At 42.2% G+C, this 18,957-nt stretch overlaps 1 protein-coding gene across 1 annotated transcript; it reads right to left on the minus strand.

Annotated features, from left to right (window-relative positions):
• Positions 1 to 2,120: 2,120 nt before the first annotated feature.
• PDP1 (pyruvate dehydrogenase phosphatase catalytic subunit 1) lies at positions 2,121 to 12,076 on the minus strand. Its single transcript, XM_069086640.1, is given in 5 exon segments — positions 2,121 to 6,350; positions 11,698 to 11,721; positions 11,724 to 11,876; positions 11,879 to 11,992; positions 11,995 to 12,076. Coding segments are annotated over 5 exon segments (2,028 nt in total). The 3' UTR covers positions 2,121 to 4,695.
• Positions 12,077 to 18,957: the final 6,881 nt, after the last annotated feature.

An 18,957-nucleotide genomic window follows, 5' to 3' on the forward strand; every position in this document is an offset into this window, starting at 1 on the left:
TCTATTTCACTGTGGGATCTTGATTTTCCTACCTATAAAATGAGGGTAGGACTTGATGACCTCCAAGAATGATGAAGAATTGGGGGAAAATAACAGGTCATGTCATTTGACTAAAACCACCTTATGCATCCTCTTAACAATAAGTTAATACTGGAACAAATTTCAAGGCCCAAATTTCACTCTTCAGTACTTGAAAGGACCTAAAATTTCACCATTGTGAGACTTCACTCACACATACCTCAAAACTTGCCTATGTTTTCATACACCTTTTTGAGTGACTATGGCCAAAAAAGGTAAAAGAAAATGAAAATCACCAGCTAAAAACCAAACTTCTCTATACTTTATTTGGCTGGTCAGAATGCACTACCTTATTTGATCTAATCAGCTCATTCTTAAGTTTCTTAATAAATGCTTATTGATTGACTTGCAAAAGTCCTCATTCATCATCATTCCCTTTGCCAGACTGAGACCAGCCATAGTACCAGTCTCCAATTCATTGCCCAGACAAGCATCTGTCTCCTGTGTTTATGTAAAGGTCTTTCATTTAAAAACAGATTGGCTCCTTACAGATGAAAAGCAAATAGATCCCATGACTGACACCATTTTTTTTTTTAAAGCAACCGGGGTTAAGTAACTTGCTCACGGTTACATCACCAGTTATTTCTGGGTATGGTGCTAAGTATCTGAGCCCAGATTTGGTCCCCAGGTCATCCCGACACTGGAACCAGTGCTCTTACTCGCTGAGCCACCTGGCCACCCCTAAGCAATTGGGCTTAAGTAACTTGCTCAAGGTTACTTGGCCAGGTGTTTCTGGGTGGGTGTTAAGTGTCTGAGCCCAGATTCGATCCCCAGGTCACCCTGACATTGGAGCCAGTGCTCTTACTTGCTGTGCTACCTGGCTGCCCCAACTGACACCATTTTTACTTGAGGCAAAAATCTTGAGAAATTCTTCAGACTAGTTCCTTCCAAATACTCTCATTAGAGGAGAGGGCACAAGCACCATCATCAAAATCCACCCCAAATTACAGCAAATCCTAACATTTATTCTAAAAACATAATTGTACTATTTATTTAGTCATAGAAATTGAGGTAGAGTAGACTCCAGTGACCACATACCAAAGGCAGCTTTAAACAAATGATCATCTAGGTTCTACTTGAAGACCTCTGACCAGGGACCTATCACCTCCCAAAGTAGTCCAATTCACTCCAACTGCTAGAAGTTTTTCTTGACATCAAATCCAAATTGGCTTTTTCCCCCTGCAACTTCCACCTACTACTCCTGTTTCTGCCTCTTGGAACCAAATAGAACATATCTAATCCTTTCTCCACATAGCAAGCAATTTAAAATCAAGCTTAAAAAAATTTTTTTTTTTAATGACCATACCCTTTGACCAGAGATCTGTTAAAACACATACCTCAAGGAGATGAGAGACTAAAAGGAAGGCCTCATATTCCTCCAAATATTTATATTTTTATAGTAGCAAATAACCATCAATTGAGGAAATAGCTAGACAAATTGTAGTACGTGAGGATCACAGAATATTACTGTGCATTAAGAAGTGATGAATATGAAGGGTGGAAAATTGTATATAAAATGATAAAAGGTGAAGTAATCAAAAAGGAAAACAAATGTATAAAATTTAAACAAAAATGTGAAAATATTTTAAAAATCAATATAATCGGGGTGGCCAGGTGGCTCAGCAAGTAAGAGCACCGGCTCCAGTGATGGGATGACCTGGATCAAATCCGGGCTCAGATACTCAGCACCACACCCAGAAATAATAACTGGCCATGTAACCTTGAGCAAGTTACTTAACCCCAATTGCTTTAAAAAAAAATCAATATAATGATGACATCAAGTTTGCCCTTCAAGAAGAGATGAGAAAATGTACTTCCCTCCCTTCTCTGCAGAGATGAGGGGAAAATGGCATGAGAAAAAGGTAAATACTATCAAACACTGTTAATCCATTGGAAAGTTTTGCATAACTTCTTTTCAAATTTTGTTATAAGGGACTGTTCATTGGGCAAGGGATGGATATTTAGAAATGAAAGCGGTATAACAACAAAAGATTGTTTTAAAAGATATTCTTATGCTTAAGACATATCACAAGGCATTTGGAAAGCAGTTATGATGCTTTAATTTACTCCCAACATTTCTAACAACATTTCTCCACGTCATAAACACTTTTAATATATCCCTGTACAGTTATGAAACAAAATTATTGATTGTTCTCCTATTGAGTACTGTTAGAGTACCAGGATCCCTTTATTCATTAAGGACTTTTATTTTAAATATAAATACTATAATGAACCACTGATTAGATATAAATACAGTAGTTAAGTGCATATGCTGCTAGAAAGTTTAAACAGTAGAAAAATTTAAGAAAGGCTAAATAACAGCTTACATACATTCTGTACTTTACACATGAGACAAGGTAACAGGAAAGATACAAGCGTTTTTACCTATACAAGAATTTTAGTTCTGCATAAAGAATAACACAGAGACAACAAATTACGCTAAGATCACAGTTGCTTTGGATGGTGTTACACTCTAATTACACCCAGTTTACCTCATTCCTAAAGTTGTCAAAATCCAAACTGTGGTTTTTGCCTTCTGTGGGAAAATGAACTGAGCTTTCAAATTGAAGACCACTATATGATTGTTTTTAATAAAATGATGGAATTGCCACCATCTTGGTTAGGACAATGGGAAGCCAAATTTACATAGCATTGGGCTATATACAAATGTCAGAGATTTTACTAGATATTCGTGGGTTTATTCAGAGCAATTGATGTAACTCCATTTCTACAGTACAATGCATCAGTGATTCTCTTTTTATACCACTGAGTATTAAATATGTGTAACATACCCTGAAATCAAATAGCAATTTATTCTGTGCTATTAGCCTTCTGGGTGAGTTTTTAGCAAAATCAAATTTAGCAGTCCACAAGTTGCCGACTGCTCAAAGCCCAGAAAAAATCCTTGCACATCTGGTCCAATTTTTATTCTATCACTAAATATCCCCAACTAATTGCATGTTGAAAAGCTGGGAAGAGTTTATATCCAAAATCTACCTGCAAATAAAATGTAGTCATAGCTAGTCTTTCAGTGATACTAGATTGGAGAAAATAAATCCACAGTTCACAATTAAATCCAATAGCAAAATGTCCAATGATACTAAGTAAACTCCAAGGTGCCACCACAAATATATTTCCCTCCATTGTGATTGTATTCCTTTCCTCCTATGGTCAGCGGAAATGAAATCACATGGGGATATAGATGTAGAAAATAGTAGTGGGTGATGATGCTGTGATCAATATTAATTATCAGGCATGCACAATAATTACCCTCCTTAGGTGTTTCGTCTTTATCTTTCTTTACATTCCTATTTACAAGCCATAGTATGTAATAAAGCATTTAGCAATGTTTAAAGGACATTTTGCATTTTGACCTGTCTTCAGTGGAGGAGGGGAGAAGCAGAGGAAGGCAAGATACTGTCTTCCCTTTCTATCTGGTGATACTGAAATGTCCCCCTCCCCACCTCATCTTTTGTAACTTGCCATATACATGGCAAATATGAAATGTAAAGTTGCTGAACAATTTTTGGAGAAACAACAAAATTTAAAAATGGTGATCTTATGGTAAACAAGGGCCTATCCCCACTCTGATAGCAAGCCATAGCTTGCCACAATTTAAAACAGAACACTTGTGTAAAATAAACTCAGAGGGGCATTAAAGCTTTTGAGGATATGTCAGTTTTTCCCTTTCTTGGTCTAAAAAAAAAATCTTACATCTTTCACAGAAGTTGAAAAATCTCATTCATTTAAGCTGCTCTATCAAGCTTTTCACATCATACAAGTGAAACACAATGCTTTTTTTCCTTGTTTATTATCAGCAACAAATGAGAGAACCAAAAATTGTTTTCTTAAAATTATTGTAAGAATAGATATGTTTAAATTCCAACAGGAAGTTGATATTGGGGGGGAGGTAGGTAGGACAGAAAAGGAGCAAAATTTGGTTACATTTTTCCCCAAAAGCAGCATTTCGTTTAAATGTCATGAACCAAATTGGTTGAATACATTTGAATTGCTTGATTTTGCTGACTTACAGCTTAACGCATTTAAATGGAAAGATTGATATGAACAATATGTAAACAAAAACTTACGGGGGAAGTGTGCGATTAAAAATTGTAGTCGGCAACAGTTTTGCTCATTGGTAGAGCAGGTATTTTTCCTAAAACCAGGCTGCAAATGAATTAACATTTTGCTCCCTTTCTACAGTAAGCATAGATTCAGATAATTCCTTTCACTCTGTCTAGTCAAGGTCCTATCCTGAGGATATTTTCAAAGACTGGTAAAATTAAGCCCCTCCTCCCTACAGGACACTTATTACAAGAACTTGCTAAGTCTCCAAGTGTCTTTTCCTTATCAACTGGAGGCCATGTCTGGTCAAAGCTAAGGCATCATTTTTTCTTTTCCAAACCTCTGGAGAAGTCAGCTTATTAGCCCTTTCCTCACATTCTCCTCAATTCTAGAAACACACCTACATTAGTTAGTATTTTAAATGAGTAAAAGCTTGATTTGATGGGCTGACCCTTTAGAAGGATTTCTCAAGTTATGTTTTTGTTTTTTTTAATATCTTCACCCTTCAAACTCACTATTTTCATTCTCAAATTGCCTTTGTTTTTCAGTCACTCATTGTTCCTGGTTTTGATATGCTCCCACCACATGAGAATTAAACTGGACGACAATAATTGTGATGTCATCCCTATACATCCGAGCAAGCTCTTCGGGAAGACTGAGCATTTTGGAGAGGCGCTCGTGATCAACAGCCCCAAACTCATTGTTCCCAACAGCATGACGAATGAGATGGGTGGCTGCATTTTGATCTTCAAATGCAGAGGAGATCTTGGCTCTCCTTTCTGCTAAGAGACCATGCATCTGTCCCAGAGTTACCTTGTAACCACCGACGGAGATGGGGCTTTGTTGATGAACTCCAGTTAGGTACTCGCCTACTATTTTAACCACATCTTGCCTGTGCATGGTCTCCCACAGACCATCGGTTGCCAGCACCAGAAACTTATCCTGCGGCCTTAACCTGTGGTATATTACTTCTGGCTCAGCAGTGAGATATGGCGGGGTGTAATAATTGGGGGGGATAAACTTGGTATACTCATTGTCATTCAACTGATCTGGGCCTGATTCTATCACCCTCTTCTGAAGCTCAATGCTCCACTTGAACTTGACATCTCCAAAAGCCCGGAAAGGCATCAGTAAGCCCAGTAACCGGTCCTGCTTCACGACACTTTTGGCCTCAGCCTTGGGGTGCTCTAGTTTTAGCCTTTCCACTTCACTTTCATTCTGTGCATTGTGGTCATTGGAAAGAGTGACTGCTGACCACGAGCCATCTTCTTCCTGCACCCCCAGCATAGCCCGGCTGTCCCCAGTATTGGCCACGTGCAGGTCAACCCCATCCACATGGGCCACACAAGCAGTGGCCCCTGAGAAGGCCACTCGAAGGACCAGATAGTTGAGGAAAGAGTTGGGATCCCCTACTTGTGCTTCTAGAGAGATGTCATTATCCAGCCTCTTGAAGGCATTAATCAAAGCCTCCTTGACATCAGTGGTTTCCCCAGTGTTCAGGTCTATGAGCTCTTGCCAATAAGTCCTCAAGCTGTTGAAATAAAGTTTGGATGCCTCTCTACTGAAATAATCGTTGGGGTGCTTGTGCCACTGCAGGATGGGTAGAAGGGCTCGGCCACTCTCCACAGCATTTTCTATCTCTAACAAAGTCTCATGGGGCAACAAGGAGACAGCAATGTAGTAAAAAAGCCTTTCACTGACTGCCTGCGAGCAGGCACATCCCGCATGGCCATCAAACACCCCCAAGAGCATCCCCCTTGTCTGCAAGCAAGTTGCCGCACTCCTGCGGTCCTCGATGGGAGCATTGGCAGGCAGCTGATTGCTGTCAAATCCAAGAACAGAACTTACGTTTTTGCCATCAAACTCAGGTACCTTAAAACTGTACTCATTGGCTTTTAGGATACTGTTGACTTGTGGAGGTGTGAGGTAAAATCTCTGAGGGGTGGTAGCATATCTTCTCGTGTGGGCGTACTGCCAGAAGTGATCCTTTGGCCGGCAGAAAGTCGAGAATGCCTTCTGAGGGGTGTATCTCAGGCGGCTGAGAGGGAAGGGAGGGGGGGAGCAGCATAGGTGCGAGTGGTGGCAGTAGCATGCAGTGCCACAGATACGGCTGAGCTCACAGTTACGGATCAGGGGGAAAAGCAGCTGAGTTGGCGCCGGCATGGCATCAGAGTACAAGGGCAGGCTAGAACTTCTGACCGGGATTCCTGGACAACAAATAAAAAGAAAAAAACACATATACACTTGATTAGAGTGATGAACTTTCATACCTCTGCAAGCTTTATTTCCACAAGATTTATCCTATAAGTATAACTAAGAACAACTTTCTAAACCTCTTGCTGTTGTTCAATCCTGTCCAACTCTTAGTGACCCCATTTGGGGATTTCTTGACAAAGATGAAAGAATGGTTTGCCATTTCCTTCTCCATCACATTTTAAAGACGAGGAGACCGAGGCAAACAGGGTTTAGTGACTTGCCCAGATTCACACAGCTAGGAAGTGTCTGAGGTCAGATTCAAACTCGGGAAGATGAACCTGACTCCAGGTCCACACTATCCACTGCACCACCTAGCTGCCCTTCTAAAAACCCTTGGTTTTCTTTAAATCTCAACTAAAGTGTTCTCTCCTTCTGACTGCCCCCAGCTGCCAGGGCTCTCTCCCTCATCAAATTACCTTATATTTACATGTTGCATCTCCCCCCAATCCCCCAGCAAGCAACTTGAGGGCAAGGACTGTTGTTTTTAGCATCCCCAGCACCTAGGAGAGTCTTGTCAATAGCAATTTACCTTGTATACACTCACAGATAAAAAGAGAGACACATACATATATGTGGGTGTACTAACTCCCATGAAAGAAGGTAAGCAGGGCCCTGTTCATTTTTTTGTCTTTGAATCCCTAGCATATAGCACAGTGCCTAGCACACAACAAGCACCAAATCAATGCTTGTTGACTGATAGCAATATTTATTAAATATTTCTTGAACTGAATTTAGAAGCCAATTACCCAGTTATATAAATCTTTCAATAAAATCTTGAGTCTCTCATTTTGGCCCAGAAGAGTTCTTAAAAGTTTTGTGCCAGCAGGACCTGAGGTAGGTTTTACCAAGCTCAAAAGGTTTCAAATCTGGAGTTGGAGGGCAGACAGTAAGAACCTGTCTAGCTAAGTTTAATTTACCTTCATTAATAAAAGGTTGGCTACCAGAAGAATTTCTGCAAAATCAAGAATACCACTTGGCTAATATGAAGATGGGCTGTAATCAACATTAGTGGAAAGTATGCAAACCAGATCACAGATTCTTTCAATACTTAAAAACACCATATTATACAGGAGCTGAAATTCTCCCTCCTAGTGGCCATTTGTTCAATATGGCTTCTGAAATAAGCACAACAGGCTAGACTGGGGATAGGAAGGAAGAGAAGCTTAGCTCTCTTTGGCTACTCATTAGCAGCTCTGTTTAGTGAGCGGGTGAAAGAGAGGGTAAATGAGACTCTGTGGTTATCCACAGGCTTCACTGATGTGTGCTGTCCTCATTCCTCATGATAAAGGATTCTAGAACACAGAAACATCCTGTTAGCAATGTGAAGAACAGTCTCTGTTTGGGATTGAATTCTCTTGCTGAAAGGGTCCTAGTTTGTCAGTTCTAGTATTTTATTGTTCCTCCATGGTGGATGGCAAGGTTAAAAAAATGTTCTCTTTCTCAGCTTCTTAATAGAAAACCACAGCTCACTGTGTCAGGGTAGTTGGAGGACATGCTCTGACACTACGACAGTGCTCTAACACTTCAGGAGGAAATGTCTAGAATTATCATCACATATAAAAACTGGGATTTACTATGAGTCAGTATACACAGTCTAAGCAAAATAGTAACCATTTATCTAGAAAATACAATAAATGTAGAGTGCTAACCTGGATAATTCATGCAAGAGGGGGGAAAAATTACATTCCTTTTCCTCGACAGCAGGTATTTCTGCATCAATTATCCAGGTAAATGTTTTAAGTAATTGCCTTGCCTCCTCTTCACCTGGTGGGTATAGACACTGTCTTAGAAAATAACAAGGGGAGGGGAGGAAGGAGGATAAAATAGCATCTAATTCATTTCTCTGACATCCCTATGAGAAACTAAACACAATAAGAAGAAAAAAAAAATGAGGTGCACTAAACCCCATGTCCTTTTTATTCCCCAAAGAGTAGATTTAACAAGAAGTGACAAGGGGAAATACAACTCCGAACAATCAATCCTTGTTTAGAACAGAGTGAGCAATGAAACTGCTCAAAAAGTCTTTTACAAGGGTTAGAGAACACCCTATATTTGATGTCAATGTCTAAGATCGGCTACATTTCTAAAAAATGAAAATGAAATCAGAATGGACTGTCAGAATTTTAGGTGCAAGAATAGGTGACTCAACAGGGCTCAGACTGCAACCCTGAAAAGACACTAAGATGGAACAATCAAAGAACGTCATCCTTCAGGCCTAAGAACTAACAGCCTTCCAAAATGTATTTGAAGGTCAACCAAAGGTGAAATCTATATAACCTGAGCCAAGAGATGTGCCCAGATGTAGACCACATGCTACTGGCCTGCATCCACCATGCATGTTTTTTCAGTTTGGATTTGCAGTGTAAAAATCTTAGCCAATTCAACCTGAAAGCATTCCATTATATAAATATTTTGGATGTTATGTTAAAAAAAGAAAATTTTAATTTAAGAATAAAACAAAAATTTTTCTTGATGATCTAAATCTAGGGTCCAAATATCCATGGATTCCCCCTCCCCCCAAGGGGGTCTGTAGACAGATTTCAAGGGGTCTATGAACCTGGGGGGAACCTCATATTTATTTTCACTAACCTTTGATTTCCTTGGTAACTGTATGTATTGTATTTTATGCACTTAAAAAACATTATTCTGAAAAGAGGTCCATTAGCTTCACCAGATTCCCAACAAGGTGTACAAATTATAAAAAAGGTTAAGGACCCCCTTATCTAAGTAGAGAAGTAGTTTAAACCTGTCCAAACTTACCAGCTTAAGACTTTTTTCAAGAAGCCAAAAAAATAAAGACATTTCAATTAAGAGAAAATCAAGTTCTATTTGGTTTTTGCTAGCCAGAAAACAGGATTTGGCTGAAACTGTTGTCTTGCCTCCAGGAAACCATCACCTTAATAACAACTGTCTTATTTTTTAGGTAGTTTTATCCAGTTGGTTGCAAAATGATTAAAATCTCACAATACAGATAAAATTTCAGGGTAGTCTGATCTATGTATTTGAGCAGCAGGTGGGTTTCAAACAATATTCAAATAGCAAATTTCTCTAAGGTTTCTTTGCTAAAAACCACAATCCCCTTAAGATCTATCTTTAAAATTTTTCAATTTTAGCACAAGTCCTTTTATTCAAGCAACCTATTTTATGGGATTAGGCCTCAGTTCCCTTCAATATCCTAACAACTTATTATGTCCTTCTAAAAGAGAAATGATGGGGAAGAAGAGGTAATAAATGAAAGCCCACTCCTAGGAGCCCCAATGCTAGGTTACCAAGTGATCTGTTTCCTTCATCAGGCTGAAGTTTTGAATTGATGTCACAGGCACTAAATAGTCTCTCTAAAATCCTGAATTACAGTTCTTTCTGAATCACTCCTCACTAAAATACAAGACCTCTGAGGTCAAAACTTTTGCTAACAAGCTTGATGAATTAGAATGAGGTTGGGGCCACTTGATTCTAAGATGCCAAGAGTGAATTTTAAAAAAAGGATAAACACCTATAGGTATCAATAAATTGATCAAAAGCCAAATTCTCGTTTTTCTTATCACTGTCTCACTTAAAAGTTCAAGCCTTATGACCCAGACTAGACCACAGAATCCTAACAGCCACGTACATACAGCTCAAGCAACGGTGCTGATTTTGCCAGAGTAATTTTGAAAAACCTCCTGAAACCAAAAACAGGGCAAAGAATGAATCTATTACTTGTGTGAACACTGCTGCACCTATGGTGGGGGTTGAAAATGGCTATTTCATAAACAAACCTCTGAATCAAACCAACTGGTAAATATTACTGTTCCACTGATTCCAGGCTCCTTATCTTTCAAAGGCTTTTTTTGGTACCAAAAAAAAATAGTGTTAATTACCTTAATGTAAAAAAAATACAGTATTGCCTTTAAAAAAAACAATATAAGTTTATTAAAGAAACCACCATTGATCATTGATGTTTTTCTGCATTTTCTCAGTGCCTGTTATTGGGGGAATTGTTTATTCAGTTTCATCCATCCCAGGGTGATATTCCAACGAATTAATTAGATCTTCCAAACAGGAAGAGAGGCACTGCCCAACACTCTTCTGATGCTTCCTTTTGTTGCTAACCTAAAAATCTGCCTAAACCAGAGACATCAATTGCCATCTCCATGAAGCTCAGGATATCTTTGTCTTCAATTCTTATTTGTCCCCTTAATTCCAGCGCCCCCCCAAAAAAGAATGAAAGACTTAAATAGAAAAAAAAAATTTAAACCAATCTTCCCTTGAGTACCTGAAGCTGGCAGTTAATTAACAGTATACCTACCAATTCGCCTGGACCCGGGACACACACACATTCTCCTGTCATCACAACACGGAGCCGACAACATCCACACCCCGCGGGCAGCGACAGCAGCACCGGCCCATTGAAAGCAAGGCAGAGATTAATAACATTAGAGAGGGAGGTGGAGGAGGAAGAGCTCCAGCCTAGTGAATGGGGAAGGAGAGGAGGAGGAGACCAAACAAACCTCACTGGGAAGAGTGGGAAGGGGAGCAGGAAGCAGAGGCGGGAGGAGCAGCAGACCGGCGGCCCCCTCCCCACATTTGGGGTGCACAGGTACAGCAGAGAAACAATGCAGCAGCAGCATGCACCAAGCGGCACCCCACGAGTCCCCCGTGCACTGCCGGCGTGGGCGCCCCCAAACCCAGCCACGGCCACGAGGAGCTTGGGCTCTGCATGCAGAGCGGAGCACCAGGGAGGGTGGGGGAGACCGGCACGGGGAAGCCCACGGAGGGGCAGGTGTAAGGGGGGAGGGCTAAGCCACACACCGAGCTAGGTCCGGTGAGCAGGGCACGCAACCTCCCACCGACTCGCATGAGACCGTGGGGCCTAAGAATTCCGGGGCTCTGGCCCCAAATTCCTCCCACATCCCGCACCACATTCAGCGCGTTGGCATCCGATAACTCAGGTGGCGCGGGAGGGTCTCCGTGGGGTGCGTGGCTCTCTGCCTCGTCTCCTCGGAACTGCGGAGCTGGAAGCACTCGCACTCGCTCGCTCAGCTCTGACATACGCTTCCTAGACTGCCCACGCACGCCCACGCCCCCGTGGGAGCACACGCACACTCGGGTCCCACCCCCTTAGACGCATTCCGGAGGGAGGGCAGGGCCAGTCCTCCCCCTCGAGCACACCTGGCTCCTCAGCCCATCCCCACGGGCGTGACCCACGCTCACTCGCTGCCTTCCCCTCCTCCCCGCGTCCCTCCCCACGCACGCCCGCTTCCCCAGCTCCGGGCAGCCCTGTCCGGTGAGGGCAGCTCGGGGGCGCGGGCTACGCACCGGGCACGTCCGGGGAGTCGGCTCCTCTCCCTGGGGAGCAGCAGCTGGAGGGCGACAGGGGCGGCTCCGGCGTCGGCTCCCGCGCCTTCTCCTCCCCGCAGCCCGAGGCGCAGGTCCCGGGTACTCGGGCCCCAGCCCCCGCCCTGTCCCAGCTCTGGCACCTTGCCGGGCGGCCCCGAACCCCTTCTCGCCTCCCTATTGGCTGCGCGGCGGCCGGGTGGGTGGGCACAAGGAGGGCGGGCGGGGAGCCGGGAGCAAGCCGAGAGGGAGGGTTTGGGAGGGGACAGGCGAAGAAGGCGGGGGGAGGCCGGCAGAGGGGGAGCTGAGGAGGAAGGGCCGCGTTCTCTCCCCGCGGGCTTTGTGACGTCACGGGGGTCATACAATCCCTTCCATTCCGCGCCCGCCTCCCATTGGTGCGACTTCTTCGGTTTCACGTGACCGCCCCCAAACGGGGCGTAGGAGGCGGGGCGGTCACGGTCACGGTAGCGGGCAGCTTTCGAGGGCTGAGGCGGGGCCCTGGTCGGGGCGGTGAGCGACCAAAGGGTTCGCTGGGATGACGCGGCGGTGGAGCAGGATCGCTTGCTACTCAGCATCCTCCCAGTCCGGGGCCGGGAACCCGGTACCCCGCGGGGCGGGGGAGCCAAGCCGCGGTGGGCCCGCCTGCGGCTGGTGGGCCGTGGCCTCTGGGCAGCACCCCCCCCCCCCCCCCGCGCCTGCAGAACACCCCACCCCAGTGCTCCAGAGCACCCGCTCTAGAACCTGGAGACCCGCCTCGGGCAGGGCCCGCGGCCAGCTGCAGCTCGAGCCACGCCTTGCCCCACTTCAATTATCCCATCGGTAAAATAGGGGCTTAGACTCAATCAGCCAGGCAAGTGCTATTGGTCGCCCATTCAGTGCCGAGTACAAGCTCGTACTTGCGAGGACCTTACATTCTAATACGGGAGACAAATGGGAAGTTGTGCATTGGGATCTCAGGCAGGCACATCCTCAGACCTCTGTCTCTCATTTAAGGTTTGCAGAGCATCCAACTTTATCTAATTTGAGAGTATGCTTACGTGTATAGAGTATAAAGATAGGGTCCCATATACAGGCAGTGTAATCAAATGAGATAAAGTTGGGCACTTTGCAAATAAGCATTATATAAATGCTATATGTATTGTGTGTATATATACATATATGGACTAAGGCTTTTGGGAAGCCCTGCACATACAAAGTTGGAAAGCAACCTTAAACATCTGGCCTGGTCCCCTCACGTATGGAAGAGGAAATAAAGGCCCAGTGATTTTAGGTAGCTTGATACTTGACACTAGAACATTCTCAGGTTTTTATTTTTATTTAGTAAATTTAAAAAAATTACTTATAAATAAATAATATTTATAAATTTTATTTATAAATAAATATTTATTTAGTATTTTATCTACATTGAGCAGGGCACTATAGGAGGCAGGCCTGCAGAGTAGCTCAATTGATTTATGGATGATGAAATTCCTGACAGGGATGGTTGCTGAACTTTAGAGTAGGAATCACATCTCCTTTCCTGAAAGTCTTTAAAAATAAGATAGTGTCATATTTGTCTAGGATAATTTGTAGGGGGTGTTTATTTGAACTGGATAATATCTTAAGGTTATCATTTAACTGCTTCAAGTAACTCCTTTAAGTGTCAGTAGTAAGGTTCAAAAGTTTACTTGAATGGAAATCCCATTTTAAGAGAGGATGTGATATTACCTTGTGAAATCTTTGGGAAAGAGTTCATTCATTTGATTACTTGGAAGTAGTATCATAACACAATTGCATTTATTCATGTTACTATTAAAAAAAACTAAAAGCAGGGCCATTTAAATAAATATGTTTGCTAATAATATTAGAGCTGTCAAAATTTCTCCTGTTTCACAAGAATCACAGCAAGCATACTACCCCCTTCCCTAATCAATTCAGTCTCCCTCTACACAGTGACTGCTTCAAATATATCTCTCTATTTCTAGCACCTCTCAGCAGAGAACTTCATACTTCACTGAATAAACTGAGGTCATTTTCCAAGAACACCCCTTTCTTCCCTCATCCTTACATCAATCAGACATTTCTCACTATCTCTTCATTCACTTGGATGTCAGGTGAAGAGATGGCCCTTCTTACCAAAGCCAACCTCTACATTCACTGTAGATCCCATTCCCACTTGTCATCTCAAGCAGATTGTCCCCACTCTCCTCCTATCTTCTGGCTCCTTCCCTGCTTCCTACAAACATGTCTATCTTCCCCAGCCTTAAAAACAAACTAACAAAACCAAAGAAAATCTCATCTCTCACTTCATCCTGTCATCCCTGCTAGTGATCCTACAGCTCACCTCCCCTTTGTAGCTAAACTCCTTGAGAAAGCTCTCTGTACTTGGTCTTCTAAACCCTATACAATCTGGCTTCTGATCTCATCATGAAACTGAAAGGTATCAGGATCTCTCAAATGCCAAGTGTAATGGTCTTTTCTCAGGGCTCAATCCTGCTTGACCTCTCTAAAGAGGTCATTCTTCACCCCTTGAATATGCTCTTCTCTGTAGGTTTTTGTGAGACTGCTTTTTCCTAATTCTCTGTATGACCTCCTCTTTGTTGGTTCTTCATTCATACAGTGCCTACAATTTGTGGGTGTCCCCCAAGACTCCATCCTGGCTCTATTCTCTTTTTATGCTATATGATCTCACCCCGTGACTTCATTAGCTCCCATGGGTTCAATTATGTTATGCATGAGATTCCCAGATTTATATATTCATCCTTAGCCTCTTGGACATCACAAACTGGATGTTCTTTAGTCATCTCAAACTCAACATATTGAGCAGAAGCCTATACCTCTACCCCTTGCTATCCTCCCTTCCCTCCAGCTTCACACTTACTTATTCCTATCCTGGATACCACTATCTTATTCATCACTAGGCTGGAAACCTCAGTATCATCCTCCATTCCTCACTCTCATTCATTTCATATAGCCTATCATTTCTGCCTTCACAGCATCTGTATCAAATATGTTTCCTTCTCCCCACACATAGCCATAACCCTAATTCAGGTCTTCATCACTTCTAACCTAAAGTATTGCAACAGCCTGATAACTGGCCTGCCAACTCAAGTTTCTCCAAATTCAAGCTGCCAAGGTATTTTTCTAAAACTGACCATGTCACCCCCTGGTCCAGGTAGCTCCAGTGGCACCTTATTGCAAGATCAGCCATATATTTTTTTAAGCATTTAAAGCTGGTCAAAACCTTGACTGTTCCTATTCAGTGTTCTTACTCTGTGGGCCACCTACATTGGTCTACTTGCTATTCCTCAAACAAGGCACCCTATCTCCTACTTTTATGCCTTTGCATTAGCTAGCTGTTCCCTATGACCTCTGACTCAGCTCCCAAGGCTTCCCAGATTTTACTTAAATCTTACCTTCTGTAGGGCGTATTTCTTGATTCCCTCCCCTAGCTTCCAGCTACTGCCTTCCCACAGAGATTGCCCCTCCCATCTATTCTAAATGATACATACAGACATAGAATGTATGTATGTGCCTAATTATTTACATAGTATTTCCCTCATTAGAATGTATGCTCTTTAAGGGCAGGGGCTGGTTTTTTTGGTGTTTGTTTTTGTTTTTGCCTTGGTATACCCAGCACTTTTCACAGTGCCTGGAAAAATAAATGCTTAAGAAATGCATGCTGATGTGATTGACAAGATTCTAGTATTTACAATTACCTAATTTATTTAGTGCCACTACGAAGAAGGCACCATGCTTTGTTCTGGGGATTGAAAAGACCAAAAGAAAAATAGTCCCTGCCCTGAAGGCACTGGAATATCATTACTGGGAAGGTACTTCATGCAAAAAGCTAAGTAAACTATTGATCATTGCAGGAGGGAGAAAATGCTAATATCAAAGAGATCAGGAAAGGTTTCACTAAGGAGCTGAGTTTTGAAACAGGCAAACTGGAGAGAGTTGAATTCAAAGCCAGAAAAATTGGGGTTCAATCTAATCTTAGACTTAAACTGATTGCATGACCCTGGACAAGTCTAGGCAGCTATGTGAGATGTCAATTTCAGGGAAAGCGTCAGCTGTACCCTGATAGCAGGAGTTTCCTCAATTGACAGTTCCCTAGAGTAGTGAAATACCAAGTTTTGTCCCATCCTATAGAAGAGAAAGGAATAAATTTTTTTTTAATTTGACTCAATTCCCAAGCAACATAGATGTAATTGAAGACCTCAGTGCTCTTCTGAGTGGCTTCCTCCACAAAGCCTCCATGGATTGCTTAGAGAAGATCCTGTCATCCTTTTCCTTGCCCACTTCCCCCCACATTCTCTCAAGAGGCCAATATGGAACTTCCACTGCTATTCCACCTCATCATCATATCCCCTTACCCATGAAATTATTTCATTTGTTAGTTTAATTTTATTTTAACTAACTTTATATTTGTCCCATAGCAGTGTGTCTATGTCAGTGTATTTGTATTAGAAGGTGCCAAGAGAACTGTCAGGTCTAGAATTATGAACCATAGGAGCATAGAGTGTCAGAACTGGAAGATATTATTTAGGTCATCTAGGACAACTTCTTGTTACAGATCAGGAAAACGAGCCCAAGTAGTTAATTTGATCTTAGGCTGCATTGAGAAGCATGATGTGCTGAATGGGAGGTAATAAGCCTGCTCTACTTCACCTTTGACAGAACATATCTGGAATATCAACAGCCAGGAGAACTTCCAAGTAACTGAAAATATCCAAAAGTCAAATGGGCTGCATCAAGAGGTACTTGGTTTCTCATTACTGAAGGGCTTCAAAATAGACTAGATAACCACTTGTTGGGATTATTGTGGAGGGTATATACAAATTGAATTAGATAATCTCCAAGGTCCTTTCCAACCAAAATTTTGAGATTCTGTAGTCTTTAGAGGGCCAAGACTAAAACTTGGTGAATATGCCTGGAGGCCAAGAGATGAAAGAGATGACCGGACTGATACTCATAAAGAAAACTGGGAAGGAGGTACAGGGAAAATCTGAAACTTTTATCAGACTTGCAAATGGTTCCAGACAGAAATCACTTCAGGCTAAGAGTTTGAGTAGCTTGGGTTATCTTCTAACCTAGACTGGCTAGAGGTGCAGAACTGACATAGGATGCCCATAGGAGCATTGAACTGGAGTCAGAGGACCTAAGTTCAAATCCTTTTCTTATCTTGGACAATCTTTTATCCTTCCTCTGGGCCTCTTCAGTTTTCTTGTGTATAACATAAACCGAGTGAGTAGGACTAGCTAACCTCTGAAGTTCTTTCAGCTCTAGAAATATGATCCTTTCATGTCAATCTGTGGCTAAATTTTTATTTGACTTAAGAAATCTGTTTTCTGTAAGTGGTTCCTTGTGTATACCATTGTACTTTTGCATGCTTGCCCCTAGTGTTTTAATTTTCCCTCTAGTATAAATTCCTTTCAAACCAGTCCAACATTGAACTAAAGAAAAAAATTTAAAGGAGAACAGAATGACCTAAGAAACCAGGCATTGTGGTGGCAATGTCAGTCCCAATTTGAGATGGGGCCTCAGAATGGGTGGAGCTGGCAGAAATGGAGAGGGAGGGGCATCAGCTAAGGACAGGGATCCTTGCCTGCCTGCTATCTTGCCTAACAACTCCACTGTTTTTTTACCTTGGGTTTGTTCACATTCATGCAGAATTTGGGCTTTTCACTTGGCTTTCTCATAGAAATTCAACATAGCTACACTACTCTTATCTACATAGCTGGGGTCAGCAACATTCCTTGAAGACTATCCCTGCCTACATTATAGTATGTACCTATTGACACTTCTAGTGTTGTCACACAGGTACTCAATCAATATTAAAGATACATTAGAGGAATATCCCTAAGAAATATTGTGTGTGTATGTGTTGGCCGGGAGAATTTTTTTCAGACTATAATAAAGTATATGATATAAAGAAACTACTTTTACAATGAACATTTATCTATTGGTGTCCTAATAAGCCTTTTACAAGTACCAAGATTCAGACTGTTTACTGAAGCACTAGAGGCATGTCCCATGGCCAAGTGCCTCCCCAAGGACTCCAGGCTCACGTGGATCTGGTCAGATCCCGGGGGAGGGGTAGTTGCAAAGGCAGCAGCATGTAAGAGTCAGTTCACACCTGCTCAAAAAAGCCAATTATTAAATTTTCATTATGAGCATTTACATTTAGAAATCGGCAAACTCTACAAATCGGGACATAATCTATCGGTTTGTTGACTTAAGAAAGTGATGAAGGAAAAATTAATGCAGATTAAACTTTAAACTTTAAAAAATATGTTGCATGTTCCCAGGGAACCTGTTGTGAAACATTTGCCAACATATCCCTTGGCCAAAGGAATTATTATTCCTCTTTGGCTCCTTGCCCCCACCCCAAAATATGAATAAAGATTAAGTATGGCTTTCATCCAAGTGTGGACAATAGGCTACCAACACTCAAACTGGCATTCAATGTACAATATAGATTTTGACCCTGGAATAGCCTTTATTTCACTCACCACAGAAAATGCATATAAGATAAAAATGACTCATAGGAGCTCATAAATAAATACAGAAGAGTGAGAACTCAGAAGAGTGAGACTACTGAATTAATATCTTCCATTCACCTCCAGCTAGGTGGTGCAGTGAATAGAGTGATTGGAGTTAAGAGAACTTGGGTTCAAATCTGGCCTCACAAACTTAACTAGCTGTGGGACCCTGGGTAAGTCATTTAACCCCATTTGCCCCAGTTTCCTCATCTGTAAAATGAGCTGGAGAAGGAAATGGCAAGCCACCTCAGTATCTTTGTCAAGAAAACCCCAGTCACAAAGAGTCAATCACAACCAAAACAACTGAACAACAGCAAATTCACCAATAAACACAATGTGAACAACACACCAAAATATCACGGAAGATTCTGAGGGCTGATTTTAGTCCTTCCTTCAGCCATAGGACTTTTCTCCATGTTAGATACTTTCTTCTCTTCTGAGAAATGAGCTGGTAAGGTTGTTGTTCATCCTTCTTCTTCTAAGAGAAAACATCATTGGCGATGTCTTGATTTACTTGTGAATTGAATTTAAGTGAAGCTGAGCTGCACAAAGTCATCAGCTATCTTCCTGAGTCATTGATGTCCAGTGGCAAGACAAAAATCCCAGGATGGCCCAGGATGATAGTGGTATCTCCAATGTCTGAACAACTCTGCTTCAGCTGCCTTCATGGCCATTGGAACAAATTATTTTTATCCTCCCATTCTACCTGGAAGTTTTC

Source organism: Petaurus breviceps, unplaced genomic scaffold (genome assembly GCF_028583685.1).
Source record: "Petaurus breviceps papuanus isolate PSGF00001 unplaced genomic scaffold, PetGlider_PUasm1.0 179, whole genome shotgun sequence".
Classification (NCBI taxonomy): Eukaryota; Metazoa; Chordata; class Mammalia; order Diprotodontia; family Petauridae; genus Petaurus; species Petaurus breviceps.